This window comes from Eumetopias jubatus, unplaced genomic scaffold (genome assembly GCF_037043125.1).
Source record: "Eumetopias jubatus isolate StellerSeaLion01/CBP00866 unplaced genomic scaffold, mEumJub1_p1.0 scaffold_12, whole genome shotgun sequence".
NCBI lineage: Eukaryota > Metazoa > Chordata > Mammalia > Carnivora > Otariidae > Eumetopias > Eumetopias jubatus.
In genome coordinates, this window is record NW_028274818.1 from 36,215,183 (window position 1) to 36,234,714 (window position 19,532).

Here is a 19,532-nt window from a genome sequence, read left to right on the forward strand (position 1 = left end):
ATAATGAATAAGTAATCCAACCCTCTTTGGGTAGATAGAGCAGTAATGTTTGTGAGAAGTTGACTAGCAATACTGTATAGGGGACTCTTTGGAAGATTTAAAAAACGAAGGCACAATCTAATGGCTTCTTTTGTTTCTACTTTAGATGCAGCGGCAAGAGGACTGCTCGCTGAAGTCCAACCTTTCCGCCTTTGCCGTGGGGCTGGCTCGCCTCCTCTGCTATTGGTGGTTGGCTGAGCTGATGGTTCACCTCATGTACATGCACGCCCTCTATGGCAGTGCCTCCCTCCTGAGGGCTGTCTCTTGTTGGACCTTAGGTAATTTGTGGCAATTACTGTCAATAGAACAAGCAGCAGGAAGTAGCTTCAGACTGAGGCTGGACTGGGGCAGACAGGGTGTAGTTGCCTTGAGCAACCCCCCCCCCTTTGGTTTTTGGTTTTTTTCCCAACCTTGTTCCTCTGGTGGCCGAGATGATGCATGTGTGAGGTGGATGGTGGCTATGAGGGCCAGACTTTGTGGTCTGGGAAGCGAGGATGTAGGAATCCCTTTTCATAATGGAATCCTACTGAGCTTAGCGGGGTCTGCATCTTTATGGTATGGCCAGCACTACACTTGACAGGAGAGGGCAAGAGACGTGGGTGGGGGGAGGGGGCAGCCTTTGAAGCCTAAGGCTGAGTTGTTCTGTGGTATTCTTTGTGGTTCTTGTATGTGATAATAAGGAGAAGAATATGAGCTTTAGAGTGGGACAGACATAGGTTTGACTCTCAGCTCCACCAACCCCTGGTGGGCGGCCTCTGGCAGCTTACTCAACCTCTCTGCATCTTTGTCCTGTGAGACGAGCAGACTTGCTTTTGCAGGGTTGTCTTGAGGATTAAATGGAAGCGTGCAGGTGAAGGGCTTGGCTCATACCGTCTGGTAGAGAGGATAAAGGGTGTGTGCCTGTGTAAGTCCCTCTGTTGCCCCACTCCCTTTCTGGTCTGCGCATTTCTTTATATCTGCAAGTAGGTGGGATGGAAGTCCTCTCCTAAGCAGGACACAGTCTCAAGTATAGGACTTGTCTGTGGAGAAACCACTGCTCTTTATTTCTTTGGCCCAAACAGCAGAGACCATGCCCCTTTCTGAACAAAAATCTCCTTGTTTCCTTGTTTGCTCTCCTTTTAAGAACTCCTGTGGTAGCTGAATTCAGCCTGTGGTCTGACCTCCAGCCTGTAACTCCAATGGGAAATGTGTGATCTTCCGGCCAGATTAAGCTGTTCCCTATGGAGGGCAAGAGTACAAGCCTGACTCCTTATCTGTTTGGTGATTTATAGATTTTTTAAAAAGTCTTGGTTGTCCTTGGTATCACACATGCTTAATCAGAATGTTTTCAAGGAAGATACCTTTTAGGATTGGAAAAATACTGAGTTGTTTTAATTACAGCCTCTTTTTTTCCCAAACAAGTCTTTTTTATAGTTGGGGGGTAACTAAGACAGGGTTTTAATGATATGTTTAGACAAACAGAATAGGAGGAAATGATGACATGCTAAATCAGATCCCAGTTCTGCTGCATCCAAATTAAGAGACTATCAGTTTGAGTGATTTTAACTGTGAAAAACAGAAAGCACCACTCAAAATGGAGTTCAAACAATATGGAAAAGCTGTTATCTTCTAAGGTCAGCACGGGGGTGGGGGGGGTTGGGGGGTGGGTCGCGTACATCCACTGACTCAGAAAAGTCATCAGTCATCCATTTGGGGATCTGTCATTCAGCTTAAGAATTAACCAGAATCCTAGAAGCCCTTTGTTTATATCGGCAACCCATCACCTTTTATCACCCTCTCCTGAGTTTTGGTTTTGTCATTCCCATTTTTTTAACTTAAAAAAAATAGACTTTATTTTTAGAGCAGTTCTGGGTTTACAGAGGAATGGAGAGGAAAGTGCAGAGATTCCTACATACTTCCTGACCCTCACGCATGCATAGCCACCCCCACTAGCAACATCCCCACTAGGGCGGTGCATTTGTCGTAACTGATGAACCTACGTCAACCCTTCATTGTCACCTGAAGTCCGTGATTTGCATTAGGATTTCCTCTTGGTGTTTGTTGTACAGTGGGTAGGTTTTGACAGATGTATAATGACATGTATCCACCATTATAATGTCGCAGAGTAGTTTCATAGCCCTGAAATTCTTCAGTGCTCTCCCTGTTTATCCCTCCCTCTTCTCTCACCCCTGGCAACCACTGATATTTTTACCATCTCCATAGTTCTGCTTTTCCCAGAATGTCATATAATTAGAATCATGCAATATGTAACTTTTCCAGATTGACATCCTTCACTTAATACTATTATGCATTTAAGGTTCCTCCAAGTCTTTTCATGGCTTAATAGCTCATTTATTTTTAGTGCTGAATAATCCATTGTCTAGAATGTACCACAGTTTGCCCAGTGAAAGACATCTTGGTTGCTTCTAGGTTTTACAATTATGAGTAAAGATGCTACAAACATCTGTGTGCAGGTTTTTGTGTGGATATGAGTTTTAAACTCCTTTGAATAGATATCAAAGAGTGCAATTGTTGGATTGGATGGTAACAGTATGTTTATTTTTGTAAGAAACTGCCCCACAGTTTTCCAAAGTGGCTGTATCATTTTGCTTTCCCACCAGTAATGAATGAGTTCCTATTGCTCCACATTCTTGTCAGCATTTGGTGTTGTCACTGTGTTGGATTTTTGGCTACTCTAGTAGTATCTCATTGTTGTAATTTGCAATTCTCCAGTGACATTCAATGTGGAGCATCTTTTCATATTATTTGCCATCGATATATCTTTTCATGGTGTCTGTTCAGGTCTTTTGCCCATTTTTAAGTTGGATTTTTCATTTTTTTTATTATTGAGTTTTAATGGTTCTTTGTGTATTTTAGATAACAGGACTTTATCAGATATATCTTTTGCAAATATTTTCTCCTAGTCTGTGGCTTATCTTCTCATTTTATTGACAGTGTCTTTCACAGAACAAAAGTTAAAAAATTGATAAGCAAGTCCAGCTTATCAATTCCTTCCATCATGGATTACGCCTTTGGTGTTGTATCTAAAAAGTCATTGCCACATCCAGGGTCATCTAGATTTTCTCCTATGTTGTCTTCCAGGAGTTTTATAATAAAGTGTTGCACTTTACAGTTAGATCTATACTCCATTTTCAGTTAACTTTTGTGGAGGATGAAAAGTCTGTGTCTAGATTCATTTTTTTTTTTTTTTTTTGGCCTGTGGATGTCCAGTTGTTCCAGCACCATTTATTGAGACTATCTTTGCTCACATTGTATTGCCTTTGCTCCTTTGTCAAAAATTAATCGACTCTATTGATGGGGGTCTATTTCTGGGCACTCTACTCTGTTCTATTGATCTTTTTGTTTATTTCACAGTGTCACCCTGTCTTGATTACTGTAGCTTTACAGTAAGTCTTTAAGTCAGAGAGAGTCAGTCCTCTGACTTTACTTTTCTCCTTCAAAATTGTGTTCATTATTCTGGGTCTTTTACCTCTCCATATAAACTTTAGAATCAGTTTATTGATATCCACAAAATAACTTGCTAGGATTTTGATTTGGGTTGCATTGAATCTATAGATCAATTAGGGAAGACCTGATAACTTGACAATATTGAATCTCTGAGCATGGGATACCTCTCCATTTAATTAGTTCTTCTTTGTTTCAACAGAGTTAGATTATACCTAAATACTCATTTTTTGGCGCTAATGCATATAGTATTGTTTTTGATTTCAAAAGTTTTTTTTTTTAAAGACTTTTTATTTATTTGAGAGAGAGGGAGCATGAGCAGGGGTGGAGGGCCAGAGGGAGAGGGAGAGGCAGACTCCTCGCTGAGCAGGGAGCCTGTTGCGGGGCTCGATCCCAGGACTCTGGGATCATGACCCGAGCCGAAGGCAGACGCCTAACAACTGAGCCACCCAGGTGACCCGTGCCTCTCCCTTTCTTATTCTCTCTCTCTCTCTCTCTCTCTCTGTGTGAAATAAATAAATAAAATCTTAAAAAAAAAAAAAAAAGAAAATGCCAAGACATGGGGCTCGATCCCAGGACCATAGGATCATGACCTGAGCTGAAGGCAGACACTTAACCGATGGAGCCACTGAGGCGCCCCTGTTTTAATTTCAAATTCCACATGTTCACTGCTGGTATATATGAAAGTGATTGACTTTGGTATTTTAACCTTGTATCCTGCAGCCTTGCTGCTATTGCTTATTAGTTCCAGGAGGTTTTGTTATTGTCATTGTTGACTTTGGAATTTTCTGGATAGAAAATCATGTCATCTGCAAATAAAAATTTCCTCCTTCCTGAAGTGTATACCTTTTGTTTCATTTTCTTCTCTTATTGTATTAGCTAGGACTTCCAGTATGATATTGAAAAGGAGTGATCAGAGAGGACATGCTTGCCTTTTTCCTTTTTTTTTTCACTTATTTATTTATCTTTATTATGTTAGTCACCATACAGTACATCATTAGTTTTTGATGTAGTGTTCCATGATTCATTGTTTGTGTATAATACCCAGTGCTCCATGCAGTACGCGCCCTCCTTAATACCCATCACTGGGCTAACCCATTCCCCCCAGCCCCCAATCCCCTCTAAAACCCTCAGTTTGTTTCCCGGAGTCCACAGTCTCTCATGGTTCGTCTCTCCCTACGATTTCCCCCCTTCATTTTTCCCTTCCTTCTCCTAATGTCTTCCGTGCTATTCCTTACGTTCCACAAATAAGTGAAACCATACGATAATTGACTTTCTCTGCTTGACTTATTTCACTTAGCATAATCTCCTCCAGTCCCATCCATGTTGATGTAAAAGTTGGGTATTCACCCTTTCTGATGGCTGAGTAATATTCCATTGTATATATGGACCACATCTTCTTTATCCATTCATCTGTTGAAGGGCATCTCAGCTCTTCCCACAGTTTGGCTATTGCGGACATTGCTGCTATGAACATTGGGGTGCATGTGGCCCTTCTTTTCACTACATCTGTGTCTTTGGGGTAAATACCCAGGAGTGCAATTGCTGGGTCATTGGGTAGCTCTATTTTTAATTTTTTGAGGAACCTCCACACTGTTTTCCAAAGTGACTATACCAACTTGCATTCCCACCAACAGTGTAAGAGGCTTCCCTTTTCTCCACAACCTCTCCAACATTTGTTGTTTCTTGTCTTGTCAATTTTTGCCATTCTAGCTGGTGTAAGGTGGCATCTCAATGTGTTTTTGATTTGAATTTCCCTGATGGCTAATGATGATGAACATCTTTTCATGTGTCTGTTAGCCAATTTGTATGTCTTCTTTGGAGAAGTGTCTGTTCATGTCTTCTGCCCATTTTTTGACTTGATTATTTGTTTTTTGGGTGTTGAGTTTGAGAAGTTCTTTATAGATTTCGGATATCAGCCCTTTGTCTGTAAGTGTCATTTGCAAAAATCTTCTCCAATTCTGTGGGTTGCCTCTTTGTTTTGTTGACGATTTCTTTGCTGTGTGGAAGCTTTTTACCTTTCTTTTTTAAGATTTTATTTATTTTTTGACAGAGAGAGAGACAGCGAGAGAGGGAACACAAGCAGGGGGAGTGGGAGAGGGAGAAGCAGGCTTCCCGCTGAGCAGGGAGCCTGATGTGGGGCTCAATCTGAGGTCCCTGGGATCGTGACCTGAGCCGAAGGCAGACGCTTAACGACTGAGCCACCCAGGTGCCGCAGAAGCTTTTTATCTTGATGAAGTCCCAAAAGTTCATTTTCGCTTGCCTTTTACCTGATCTTAATGGGAAAGCTTCTAGTTTCTCACCATTAAATATAGTGGTAGCTGTAGGTTTTTCACAGATGCTTTTTATCAAGTTGAGGAAATTCCCCTCTATTCCTAGTTTGCTGAGACTATTTATCATGAATGGGTGCTGGATTTTGTCAAATGTGTTTTTTGTTTGTTGTTGGTGGTGGTTTTTTTGCATAAGTTGATATGATTATGTGTTTTTTCTTTTTTGGTATGTTGAAGTGATGAATTACATTAATTGATTTTCAGATGTTGAACCAGCCTTCCATAGTTGGGATAAATCTTACTTGTCATGGTGTATAATTGTTCTTATATGTTATTATTTGTTAATTCTTTTTATTATAATATTATTGACTATACTCCCTATGCTATACTTTACCTGTGACATGTAGTAACTGAAATTTTGTACCTCTTGATCCCCTGATTTGCTAATATATCATTGAGCATTTATGCATCTACATACATTACAGATACGGGTCTATAGTTTTCTTGTAATGTCTTTATCTGATTTGGGTGTTAGGATAATGCTGGCCTCATAGGATGAGTTAGGAAGTAGTCCCTCTATTTCTTTCTTCTGGAAGAGATTATAGAGTATTGGTATAATTTCTTCCTTAAATGTTTTCTGTTTTGGAAGGTTATTAATTATTGGGTCAATTTCTTTATAGATATAAGCCTATTCATATTATCTATTCCTGGGTGAATCGGCAGATTGTATCTTTCAATGAATTGGTTCTTTTTATCTAAGTTACTGAATTTGTGGGCATAGAGTTGTTCGTAATATTGCTTTATTCTCCTTTTGATGTTCATGGGTTCTGTAGCGATGTCCTCATTTTCATTCTCATAGTACTAATATGAGAATCTCCTTTTTTTCTTAACCTAGCTAAAGACTTACTGATATTATGGATCTTTTCAAAGAACTAGTTTTGGTTTTATTGACATTTTTGTATTAATTTCCTATGTTTAATTTCACTGATGTCTGCTTTAATTTTTATTATTTCTTCTGCTTACTTTGTATTTAATTTACTTTTCTTTTTCTAGTTTCCTAAGATGGACACTTAGATTATTGATTTTAGATCTTTCTTCTCTTCTAATATATACATTTAATGTTATAAATTTACCTCTAAGCAGTGTGTTTGCTGCATCCCATGAATTTTAATAAGTTATATTTTCCTTTTTGTTTAGTTCAAAGTATGTTTTAATTTTCTTGAGATTTCTTCTTTGAACCATGTGTTATTTAGAAGTGCATTTAATCTTCAAGGATTTTGAGATTTTTCCCAGCTATCTAGTATTGATTTCTAGTTTAGTTCCACTGTAGTCTGAGAGCAGACATTGCATGATTTCTTGTTGTTGTTATGGCCCAGAATATGATCTATCTTAGTGAATGTTCCATGTGAACTTGGGAAGAATGTGTATTTTGTTGTCGTTGGATGAAGTAGTCTATAGATGTTTATTCTGTCCAGTTGACTGATGGTGCTGTTAAGTTCAGCTATGTCCTTACTGATTTTCTGGCTGCTGGATCTGTCCATTTCTGATAGAGGGGTGTCAAAATCTCCAACTGTAAGGTTGATATATACCTTGTTAGGTATATACACATTAAGGATTATTATATCTCCTTAAAGAAGTGACTCTTTTATCATTATCATTATATAATGCTCCTCCTTATCCCTGATAATTTTCTTTGCTTGGAAGTCTGATGTGTTTGAAAATTAACGCAGCTTTCTTTTTGATTAATGTTAGCATGGTATATCTTTCTTTGTCTTTTTACTTTTAATCTAAATGTGTCTTTATATTTAGAGTGTGTTTCTTTTAGACAATAAATATATAGGTGGGTCCTATTTTTTGATTCACTCTGATAATCTTTGTATTTTATTTTTTTAAAGATTTTATTTATTCACTTGAGACACAGAGATAGAGAGAGAGAGAGAGAGCATGAGCAGGGAGAGAGGCAGAGGGAGAGGGAGAAGCAGGCTCCCTGCTGAGCCAGGAGCCCGACACGGGGCTCAATCCCAGGCCCTGGGATCATGACCTGAGCCAAAGGCAGACGCTTAACCATCTGAGCCACCCAGGCGTTCCAATCTTTGTATTTTAATTGGTGAATTTAGACCATCGACGTTTAAAGTGATTACTGATATAATTGGATTGATATCTTCCGTGTTTTTAATGTTTTCTATTCATTGCTCTTGTTTTCTTGTTCCTATTTTTGTATTTCATTCTTTGCCTTTTGTGTTTTTTTTTTTATTAGATTTTATTTATTTATTTGACAGAGAGATAGAGAACAAGTAGGCAGAGAGGCAGGCAGAGGGAGAGGGAGAAGCAGGCTCCCCGCTGAGCAGGGAGCCCGATGCGGGGCTCGATCCCAGGACCCTGGGACCACAGCCGAGCCGAAGGCAACTGCCTAACCAACTGAGCCACCCAAGCGCCTTTTGTGGTTTTAATTGAGAATTTTTATCATTCCATTTTCTCTTTTTTCTTAGCATATCAAAAATACTTCTTTTTAAACCTTTTTAGTAGTTGCCCTACAGTCTGCAGTATACATTTACAACTACTCCAAGACCGCTTGCTGATAATACCATATTCACTTCATGGTAGTGCAAGTACTTCATGACAAAATATTCCGAATTCTTCCCTCCCATCACTTGTATAATTGCTGTCATTCATTTCACCTATAGAAGCTGTAGTCATAAATACATTGTTGCTTTTATTGTTTTTGAACAGACTTTTATCTCTTAGATCAATGAATAAGTTTTTATTTTACCTTTACTTATTCTATTTCTGATGCTTTTCCTTTTTTTAAGTGTAGAGCTGAGTTTCTGACCTATATTATTTTTCTTGTCTCTGAAGAACTTTTTAAACACTTATTGCAAGGCAAATCTAGCAGAAGCAAATTCCATCATTTTTGTTATCTGAGGAAGTCTTTATTTTTCATTCACTTTTGAAGGGTCATTTTGCAGGATGCAGAATTCTAGGTTGCTATTTTTTTCCCCTCTTAACTCTTTATTTTTTTTTTTTTTTAAGATTTTATTTATTTATTTGACAGAGAGAGGCACAGTGAGGGAGGGAACACAAGCAGGGGGAGTGGGAGAGGGAGAAGCAGGCTAGGCTGGCTTCCCGCCGAGCAGGGAGCCCCATATGGGGCTCGATCCCAGGACCCTGGGATCATGACCTGAGCTGAAGGCAGACGCCTAATGACTGAGCCACCCAGGCGCCACAACACTTTAAATAATATACTCTCTTTGTACTTCCATGGTTTCCAAGGAGATGTTAGGTGTCACTCTAATCTTTGTTCCTCTGTAGATTAGGTTTCTCACCCCCTCTGGCTTTTTTCAATATTTTTTTCTTTAGTTTTGATTTTTGGCAGTTTGAATATATGTTATGCCTATGTGTAGTTTTGGGGGCATTTATCCTGTTTGGTTATTATCCTGGATCTTTGGTTTGGTGTTTGACTTTAATTTGGGAGGAAATTCTTAGTCACTATTGCTTCAGATATTGCTTCTATTCCTTTCTTTCTTTTTCTGGTATTCCCATTACATGTATGTTACGCCTTTTGTAGTTGTCTCGTAGTTTGGATGCTCTGTTCCATGTTTTCTTTTTTTCAGTCTTTTTCTTGTTGCTTTTCTGATTTAGAAGTTTCTATTGACATATCCTCAAGCTCCGAGATTCCTCAGCTGCATTCAGTCTGCTAATATGCCCATCAAAGGCATTCTTCCTTTATGTTAGTGTTTTTGATCTCTGGCTTTTCTTTTGGATTCTTTCTTATCATTTCCATGTCTCTGCTTATATTACCCATCTGTTCTTGTATACTGTCTACTTTTTCCCCCTAGAGTTCTTAGCATATTAGTCATAGTTGTTTTAAATTCCCAATCTGATAATTCCAACATCCTTGCCATATCTGGATCTGGTTCTGATACTTTCTCTGTCTCTTTAAGCTGTGGGGGTATTGATTGATTGATTGCCTTTTAGTATGCCTTGTAATTTTTTTTGAAAGGTGGACTCATTGATGTACTGAGTAAAAAGAACTTCAGTAAATAGGTCGTTAGTAATTAATATAGTAGTAAGGCATTGGGGGAGGGGAAGTTTTTCTGTGGTCCTATGATTAGGTCTCAGTCTTTTATGAGCCTTGTCCCTATTCTAGGAACTTCACAAACAATTCTTCTTTTTTCCTCCTCCACCCTCTTTAGCGAGTGTAGAATGGCTAGAGGGGACTGGAGTTGGATGTTTCTCTTCCCTTCATGTAGAAGGCCAGAGCAGACTAGAATTGGGTATTTTCCTTCTCCTGGGTTGGTTAGGCTCTGATAAAACCCCAATAGGTTAGGGTCCAGTAAAATAGTTTGTCTGGAGTGAAGGCCTTGTTAAGAAGAACAGAATGCTCTGGTGTATTTCCAAATGATTACTTTTCCCCTCTCCCTGCGAGCAGCATGAGGGGATTTTTCTCCAGTCTCCATCCTGAGAATATGATCGAGCTCCTGGAAGTAAAGCTCACAAAAGCGCGGGGGCCCCTTATGACTATTCCCTTGCTGTTTTTAACTCTCAGACTTTCCCACACTGAGCCTCCAGTACTATCCTTTACAGTCCAGATTTTCATGCCCTGGTACTTGTTCCCACAAAGATTTCTGCTCCACTAAGTTGGTGGTTCTCTGAATACATCCATCTGTCTCCAAGTTTTGGGGCAGCAGTTTACCATGTGATCTCACTTCTCTGATGGATTTAAGAAGAGTTGTTAATTTTCAGTTTGTTTAGCTTTTTGCTTGCTATCAGGATGCAGTGATGACTGGTAACCTCTTTACATGCTGGACTTGGAAACTAGAAATCCATTCCCTTCTTTTTCATTATAGTTTTACCATAATCAAATTCCTAAAATTGCATATTTTAAGAAATCTTCATATAAAGATTCATAGTTGGTGTGTTATTCTGTGACTTGATTTCCTTGCTTAAATGTATGTTTTTGAGAATACATGGGTACATGTTACCATAATTGGCTTTTTCACTGTTGTATAGCATGCCAGCATATGCATTTACTGCAAGTTATTTGTCTACTTACAGAAGAAGAGTTTTTGAGTTTTTCCCAGGGTTTTGCTATGATGCATAATGTTGTTTATGCAGATCTCTTGGAGAACATGTGCAAAGAAAGTAGATTTCAAGTTCTTTGGCTCATGGCCCATAGAAGAAATGCATTAGTGTCCGTGTGTGTGTGTGTGTGTGTGTGTGTGTGTGTGAATTTTCACAAGGTAATACTTAACCTTATACCACTTAAAATGTACTGTGATAATTTTCTGTTCTATACTATTTTATTTAATAAGGATGGTTAGAAACTACTAAATTGAGTGAGTCACTATCCTAAGTTTATAAAACACTGCTCTGGTATATATATATCTATAAATAGAATTCCTAGATTGTGGTCAGTATATGTTTTGATTCACAAGATTTTGCCAAATTTTTTAAATCTATTGAACCAATTTATACTCCTTTCAGCAGTGCGTGGGAATTCCCGTAACTCAAAATTCTTATCAGCACTTAGTATTCATTCATTCATTTTTACTGAAGTGTAGTTGACATGCAACATTACACTAGCTTCAGGTATATAACATAGTGATTCAACATTTATGTACATTAGGAAGTGATCACCATGATAAATCTAGCTACCATCTGTCACCATACAAAGTTGTTACATATTTTTTAAATATATTCCCTATACTGTACATTCTATCCCCATGTCATATTTATTTTATAACTGGAAGTTTGTACCTTTTAATCCCATGTTTTGCATATTGACCCTCCCAGCCCCGTCCCCACCTTCCTATTTTCATTTGTTTGTTTTTAGATTCCACATATAAGTTAAGTCCTATGGTATTTGTTTTTCTCTGTCTCACATATTTCACTTGCGTGGTACCCTCTAGGTCCATCCGTGTTGCAAATGGCGAGATGTTTCTTTTTTATGGCTGAGTAGTATTCCAGCGTGTGTATGTACCACATCTTTATCCATTCATGTATTGGTGGACATTCAGGTTGCTTCCATATTTGGGGTATTGTAAATAATGCTGCAATAAGCCTAGGAGTGCATATATCTTTTTGAATTAGTGTTTTCATTTTCTTTGGATAAATACTCAGTAGTGGAATTGTTAGATTGTATGGTACTGATATTTAATTTTGAAAATGTGTGAATTCTATCTCATAGTTTTAATTTGCATTTCCTTGATTACTAGTGAATTTGAGTGTCTTCATAGTTAATAGGACTTTAGGATATCATTTTCAGTGAAATATCTATGGATAACTTCTGCCCATTTTCTAGTGGGATTTTTGTCTTTTTCTCATGAATTCAGAGGACTTATTTATTACCATATTTTCCCAGTTATATGTGTTTTTGGAAATAATATCTTGTTTGTGGTTTGACTTTTAAATTTTTTAATCTTTTGATGAACAGGATTTACTTTAATGTAGTTGAATTTATAAACTTTATAATTGTCACATTTTGGGTATTTAAAATTTTTTTCTGTCCGACCCTAAGGCCATAAAGACATTTGCCTGTAAAACCTTTCATTTTATAGAAACAGTACATGTGCATTGCAGAAACATCTCCAAGAACCTTCCTCCTCTGATGTCTTATGGCTCTAATGGGGGTCATGTGCCCACATTGTAATCAGCCTCATGCAAAGGGAATGAGTAGCCCATGATTAGTTTATAATTAGGAATTTCTTCCAGGTCACTGTGAGAGGGGAAATAAGGGGGAGTTTGAACACTTGAACAAAATTGCCCTTCCAATGGCAAGGATTGTGGGGAAGATGTGTTTGGTGGGCAACGAGTAATGTTTGCTTCTGAATAGAAAGTTGAAAACAGTGTCTTGGAAATTTCTTCTCCTACAGAAAGTTCTGAAAATTAGTGTGAGACAGGAAAATAGAAGATCTCAATTTTTTTTGGTAATTAATATTTCATGCCACTCTTAAAACAATTAATTTAGTTCTTAGGATTTGCAGAGCAGCATATATCCCATTTTACATTTCTGTTTCACACCTCTAGTCTTACTGTAATTACCAGTAGCAACTCCTTTCATTCTCTGAAGTGTCATTATATAGTTACCTTAGTGATAACCTTTTCATGGCTAAACTATATTCTGATTCTATTTTTGTTTGAATTCTGACTTAAAACAGGAAAGCTTTCAAATCAACCCTTTCCAAACTTGAAGATGCTTTTACTCTATTAGTAGTTGAGTATTTGTTATTTGAGCTGTGTAATGTCCTATTCATTCCTCCATTCAGTAAACATTTATCAAGTGCCATGCACTGGACTTGGCTGGAGGGATGCAAAGATGAATGAGATACCAGGGCACCTGGGTGGCTCAGTCATTAAGCGTCTGCCTTCGGCTCAGGTCATGATCCCAGGGTCCTGGGATCGAGCCCCGTGTCAGGCTCCTTGCTTAGCCGGGAGTCTGCTTCTCCCTCTCCCATTCCCCCTGCTTGTGTTCCCTCTCTCTCTGTGTCTCTCTCTCTCAAATAAATAAAATCTTAAAAAAAAAGATGAATGAGATACAGATTTTGTACTCCAGAAGCTTATTCTAGAGAAGTTGTACATGAAGAACATTGTTTTCTTACTGCATATACAGTTTTATAATACTGATATGAATGTCTGTACAGATTCAGTGGGCAGAGTCCTGCTAGCGCCTCCCTTCCCCTGTGGCAGACCAGCCATCCCCATGACTCTCCTTAGGGGTTCCTTCCTGCAGGCTGCCACGGGGTTTGGGTACAGCCTGACAAGCATCCCCCTTTCTTTCCAGGTCACAGGCTTTCCCTAGCTTTAGGGCTTGGGGGCCAGTATCTCTTAATATGTTCAGAGAGGGAAAGAAAATAAGCATTAGGGAGTTAAAAGGCTTGAAAAGGCCATGGGGCCTTGGGTGCTGGTGTGCAGTTTCTGATTTCCTTCTGAACTAAACTGGTAAAGAGACATTTGAATTTCTGTATTGTCATTTTTCTCTCTCTCTCTCCTTCTGTAATGCCTTCCCCCCACGCTGAAGTTGCAGTAGAGAGCGAGGCTGCAGCATAGACTGAATAAAGACTGCTTCTCTGTCTTATGTGCCAGAAGATACGTGACTGGGCTTTCCTCTCCAAGGATTTCGGGTCTGAGTAATGTTCTACTTTGTCCAGAAATGACCCCCACCCCCCAGTGCCACTAAGTAGAGCAAATGCCACTTTAGGAAAGGAACTATGCCCCACCTTTGGTGTGTGTTCCTCTTGGTGCTCACTACAGAGCAGTGTGCCACCCAGGTGCTTAATGCACGCTTCACATGCACGTTCAGATGAAGAGAATACATTTTATAGGGACTCTGCCGAGTGAGTGACTTTATATCGGCATTAATGTGAGTGACCAGGCGCCCAAGCCAGTGAGTGAGCCAAGATTTTGCATAAAGTGCTGAAGGGGAATCACACATCTTTTGTTATTATTCCAAAGAGTGAGGACTGCAAGGTTCACAGGAGTAGGGATGTACACAGAGGTCTTTTTTTTTTTAATTTTTAATTTAATTTTATTGTGTTAATCACCATATATTACATCATTAGTTTTTGATGTAGTGTTCCATGATTCATTGTTTGCGTATAACACCCAGTGCTCCATGCAGTACGTGCCCTCTTTAATGCCCATCACCAGGCTAACCCATCCCCCCACAACCCTCCCCTCTAGAACCCTCAGTGTGTTTCTCAGAGTCCATAGTCTCACAGAGGTCTTTTACTATGGGATTCATCTAATGGGTTAATCAAACAATGAGGACGTTCACAAACTCTGTGGAAGGTATTAGATCCTCTCCTGCTGGAGATGGAAAAAGCAGTGGTGGCTGGCTTGGCTGTCAGAGCTCAAGTGCTACTCACCGTAATTAAGAGGACATGAGGGACTCCATGGCAACAAGGTGACATTTGTTTTTCTTTCATTCCCTTTAATGCCCTCCTGGAGATGTCAAAATAGAATTTCCTTCCCGTTCATTTTATCCTTGCTCAGGTAGATGTTGATTTCCTTTCCCTTCTACTTCAGTCTCCAGTGAGGCCAAGAGCTGCTATAACCAGCTTCTCAGGAGGAGCCAGGCTCCAGGAAGATTTGCTGCGTAAGTGCTGGGCAGGTAGGGCTCTAGGGGCTGTGGGTGGCGCAGTGGCAGGGTCATCCAGCCCTAAGGGACTGCTCCCCGAGGGACTGTTCTGGCACCTCCATCAGACATTCTTACTGAAAGGATAGAACGTTAGAGAAAGAACACCAGCACTGAAGAGGCAGGGAGAAAAGGAGGAGTCAGCAACCAACGAGAAGGAATAGTAACCAGTGCAGGAGGAAGCGGATGGTTCTGTGAAGGTTTCAGGAAGAAAGCAGTTCTCAGTTTATCAGAATTCAAAGAGTGGCCGAGTAAGAGGGGACTGAAGAGATGCTACTTCATTTGGCAAATCAGAAGCCATTGTTGACGTTGGTTGTCTTGGAGGAGTATAAACCAGGGTCACAGGATGAGACATAAGTGAGAAAAATAGAAGCAGTTTTGGGGAAACTTTAGATGTGTCTGCTGAAAGCAATGGAAAGCAGTCAGAAGGGCAGGCACCACTGTGAAAAGTGATAGTAAGTGTAGCTTTCCGGAGGCCAGCGTGAGGATGAGTTCTGTTAATACGCAGGAGTTTACAGCAAGGGGATGCTGAACAGCTCCTCTTTGCATCTGTTGAATCCAAACAAGACTTCAGTGAAAGAAAGGAGACCTTATAGGATACAGTCCGCAAGCAGTATGCCACAGACTGAACCTCCTCAAGGGGGTATACAGCTGTCCCACATATAGCTGAAAACATGCGCATCTTCTTCCCCACAGAGGAAAACCCCTCTGAGTCACTGCATCCAGCTCCAAGTGCAGGCTCCTGGGGGTGCTCATGCCTCTGTGGGTTCTGCCATAACGTGAATGTTCTGAAACTGTGGGCTCAGCTGTAGAGTTAGCCTCTACCAACACGTTTTGTATGAAATAGTAGGAGAAAGGGATGGGAATGAAGGGGAATATTAATGAAAATTTATATGTAAACGCAGCAGACAGCAAATAAGAAAAATAGGTAAATGTTTTAGAGCCAGTTCTGATCAGAGGACTTACGAACTCCCCCCCCCCCCACTTCCCGTTCCATGTTCTTCTCACCTTCAGCCAGTACCTTTGTGGTTTGAGGTTCTTTACCCAGTGGTGTGATCCTAATCTTCATTCCTGATGGCTCTGAACCCTTGGTAGTCCTGTGTATATTTGGCTAATGTGATTTTCCTTTAACTAACCAGTAGACACAGCAAGGCTAGGAGGCCTACAAGGTCCCCTAAGTTCCACCTGTACTCCTTCCTGCTTGCATTGTGTAGGGGTAGTAACCCTATTTCCCCTTGATAGTGAGCGTTGATCTTTCCAGCGAACGCCATTACCCCTCTTTACTTGTTCACCTAGATCCATGAGAAGCTCCAAATGGCTGGGTCATAGTAGTAGACTTTGATTCAATGCGATCATTGTGTGTCCCCATATGAAAGCATTTCTTTGCTGGGTGGTAAAATCTCTGTAAGCATCTAGATCACTGATTTGCAGGGATGGGATGGGCAGCAGCTATTTTAGGAGTGGATTAAAGGTATGATAATGAGAGATGCCACTCCCACTTCTACTCCTTGGATACTGACTACGTATTTGAGCTATGGGTAAGAGCACCATATGTAGTTTACATACTGGTTTAGAGCACTCTCCACATCCTGTGGGACAGCACTTGATCATCACAGGCAACGTCAGCATTCCAACATCATAAGACAATGACTTTCATCTGGTGCCATCATGGAATTTTTGATAGACTAGTCTGTAAGGCCACTTGCTTCTGATAATGGCATAAGACCAGAAAATGCCATGGGTAGAGCCCATTGTCTTATTCCATTTGCATGAAGTGAGGTCACTAGATAGAAGCCAAGTTATGTCTGATAACAAGACAGTGAATAAGACAGTGGTGGCAGAAGCAGGGTGGATATGGAAAGCGAATCCGCATCCAGAATAAGGATAACTCTCTGGTACCTCCAAGATGGAAGGGGTCTAGTTATCAACCTGATACCAGAGTAGAGAGGCTGGCAAGTTAGACATTCAGCAGTGGTGATAGCCAGGTTAATTTGGGGAGGGGCAGTTTGTGTTGTTGATCCCACACAAAGCTTTCACTGTGTCCACTGTGGCCACTTTGGTCATGAGTCTGTTTAAAATCATTAGAATGGCTTTGGAAAGAGGCTGGCTGATATGCACAGGGTGTCACCGTGTTATTGAGAACAGCAGGGGCCCTTTGGTTGAGAATTTACATGGATCACAAATACTCTCACTGATCTCATTCTGATGTGTTTGTTCACTTACATATTTCATCCCCAAATCTCATCAACACTCCTCCAAGCATACCAAGGACAGCCACCAGTGAACAGAGCTCATTTTTCCCCTCTTTAATCAAGTCCTCATGGGGCCTTAGATGTGGGATGAGAGAACGATGGCGATTAGCAGGAGTCATCAAATTGGGAAAATGAGGTCCCTTTTCCTGCAGTGTATTTGTGACTTCAGGATCCTCTGTGTGCATGTGTGTGTGCGTGCGCGTGCATGTGTGTGCGTGTGTGTATATATCCACTCATTGATGGTGGAGTGCTACCAGGCACACCTGGTTTTTATGGCTGGGTGGATCAGATAACTCCAAGTGGAATAAGGACGTAGCATGGTCCTCTGGTATCCTGTGGTTAGGCATAGGTCACCTGGTAAATGATGAGTTGAAGCAGCATGCCCAACTACGTGTACATTGTCTCCAAATACCAAAGAGGCTTCCCAACCATTTCACCTCTTTCTTAGGACTAAGTGGCATAAGGTGGATCTACTTGTTTTTCATTTGGATCTTGACCCCACAGAAACTTCTAAGATACCTCAACCTATATTCCATTTCATTTCTGGATGTTTGTGTCTTACTAAAACATCTGGTATACTTGGCACTTCTAGTTTTATCGGCTTTGTTAGCATGATGCTATTAATGTACCAAACCAGTTGTAGGTCTTCTGTGGGAATGAGACAAACTTGACTTTTATGGAGGAATTAGGGGCTCAGAACTGGAGAGGTAATATCATCCTAAGGTAACGCTGTAGAGGTGTACTTCTGTCCCAAGAAGGTTAAAGTATACTACTTTTGATATTCACTAGTTATTAGGAAATAGGAAAAATTTTCAAGGTGAAGAGCTGATAATCAGGGGTCAGAGCCTCTTTGAATATGTCCTAATATATCACACCAGGAAGAGCATCTCTAATTGGAGTCCCTAATTATTAAATATACCATGATGCAGACTCATTCTCTAAGGTCCCTCCATCTCCTGCACCTGCCAAATTGGCAAGGTAAATGGGGGATTTGACTAGAATCATTTTGCTTATATCTTTTGGGTCTGTTGATATTAGTCTTCATCTCTGTAATTTTATCAGGGATGCCAGGATGCTCTTGGGGTTACTATTTTGCTAGGGGGAGTAGTGCCTGCAGCTTCTGTTTCCTACAGTGATAATCTTTAGTTCACAGATCTAGGAGCAAATTCTTTCCTCAAGAACTCAGAAAATAATCACAGATGGATTTGGGGTCCCTCTGGGCCTACTGTGAAACAGATTCAGGCCAAAAGTCTATTTAGCATTGCCCTCATATGTTCCCCGTCTGACTCATGGATCAGAGTAGTGTTTCAGGTTTCTATATATTAGAGTTAGAGTCCCGTGTTCAATGATCCTCCCAAGTTCTGGATATTTAACTTGCTCTAGGAACACAACCATCCAAGGAAATGATCTAAGTATCTTTAGGGAGCGCTAGGAAGAGGGGAATTATATTGTGTACTTGTGGTATTGTAGGGTTTTTCTCTCTCACAATGACTTAGCCTCCCCGTCATTCATTCAAGAGGCTCTAGATCTGTGAATTGACTCGGGTCTTAGATTTGGCTGAAGGGCTAGAACTCTCATGGTGGCTTAAGTCAGGTCTCTGTTTACTAAGACTTGATTTCCTCCCCCCAGATATACGTATTTATAATAATGATAGCTAACATTTATTGAGCACTTACTCTGTGCCAGACATTACCTTAAGAACTTTACATATATCAACATATAATCCTCACGGCAACCCTATGAGCAGATGGTACTTTAATCTCTATTTATAGGTGAGGAAACAGACACAAAGTTCAGTAACTTGTCCAGGTTAAGTGATATGATTCCTCATCTACTTAAGGCTTGGGAGCTTCATAATCAACTACCTTTCACCAGAAATGCCTGTGGATCAGAGCATTGGGACTACTGAGCTAACCACATGGCTTACTGTGGTAACAGGCCCAATTTGCCTCCCTGTATGTGTGTGTGGGCGGGGGGGAGTGCCACTACTTAATCTTTATCATTTAAGGAGTCTGGTCTCCACATTGAAATGAAGAATCTCCTTGTCCCTTAACAGCATCCCTAACTCACAGAGAATGGCCTTGGCAACACATTTCAGAGATTTTTGTACTCCCCTCACTAATGTATTTCTCAAAGTCTTGGTGGAGGGAGTGTTATTGGGCCTCTCTTGGGGACATAGTTAGAGATTTGGTTTAGCATGTCACACATGATAAATCTACCCTGACATTCCTATTCCTTGAAATGATTCTATTACTTCCTTTTATGATTTCCTGAAGAATTTCTGGCATCTCAGCCCCGTAAGTGTGGGCAGTTGTGGCGGCTGGGTCTCCAAACTCCCAAACAGCACCATTGCTAGCTGCTGCAGCTGGCCTATCGAATCCTCAGTTGCTGGTA

At 40.4% G+C, this 19,532-nt stretch overlaps 1 protein-coding gene across 6 annotated transcripts in view; it reads left to right on the forward strand.

Moving 5' to 3' along the window:
- The window catches only part of HHAT (hedgehog acyltransferase), a 328,768-nt gene that overhangs the window by 76,021 nt on the left and 233,215 nt on the right, over window positions 1-19,532 (forward strand). For all 6 annotated transcript variants that reach the window (XR_015766435.1, XM_088016786.1, XM_088016784.1 and 3 more), the window contains one exon: window positions 146-317. Coding sequence is in view for 5 of the 6 variants with exons in the window: in XM_088016786.1 (XP_087872912.1) it covers window positions 146-317 (172 nt within the window). In the remaining variant the exon portion in view is untranslated. The remainder of the gene's footprint in view (window positions 1-145; window positions 318-19,532) is intronic.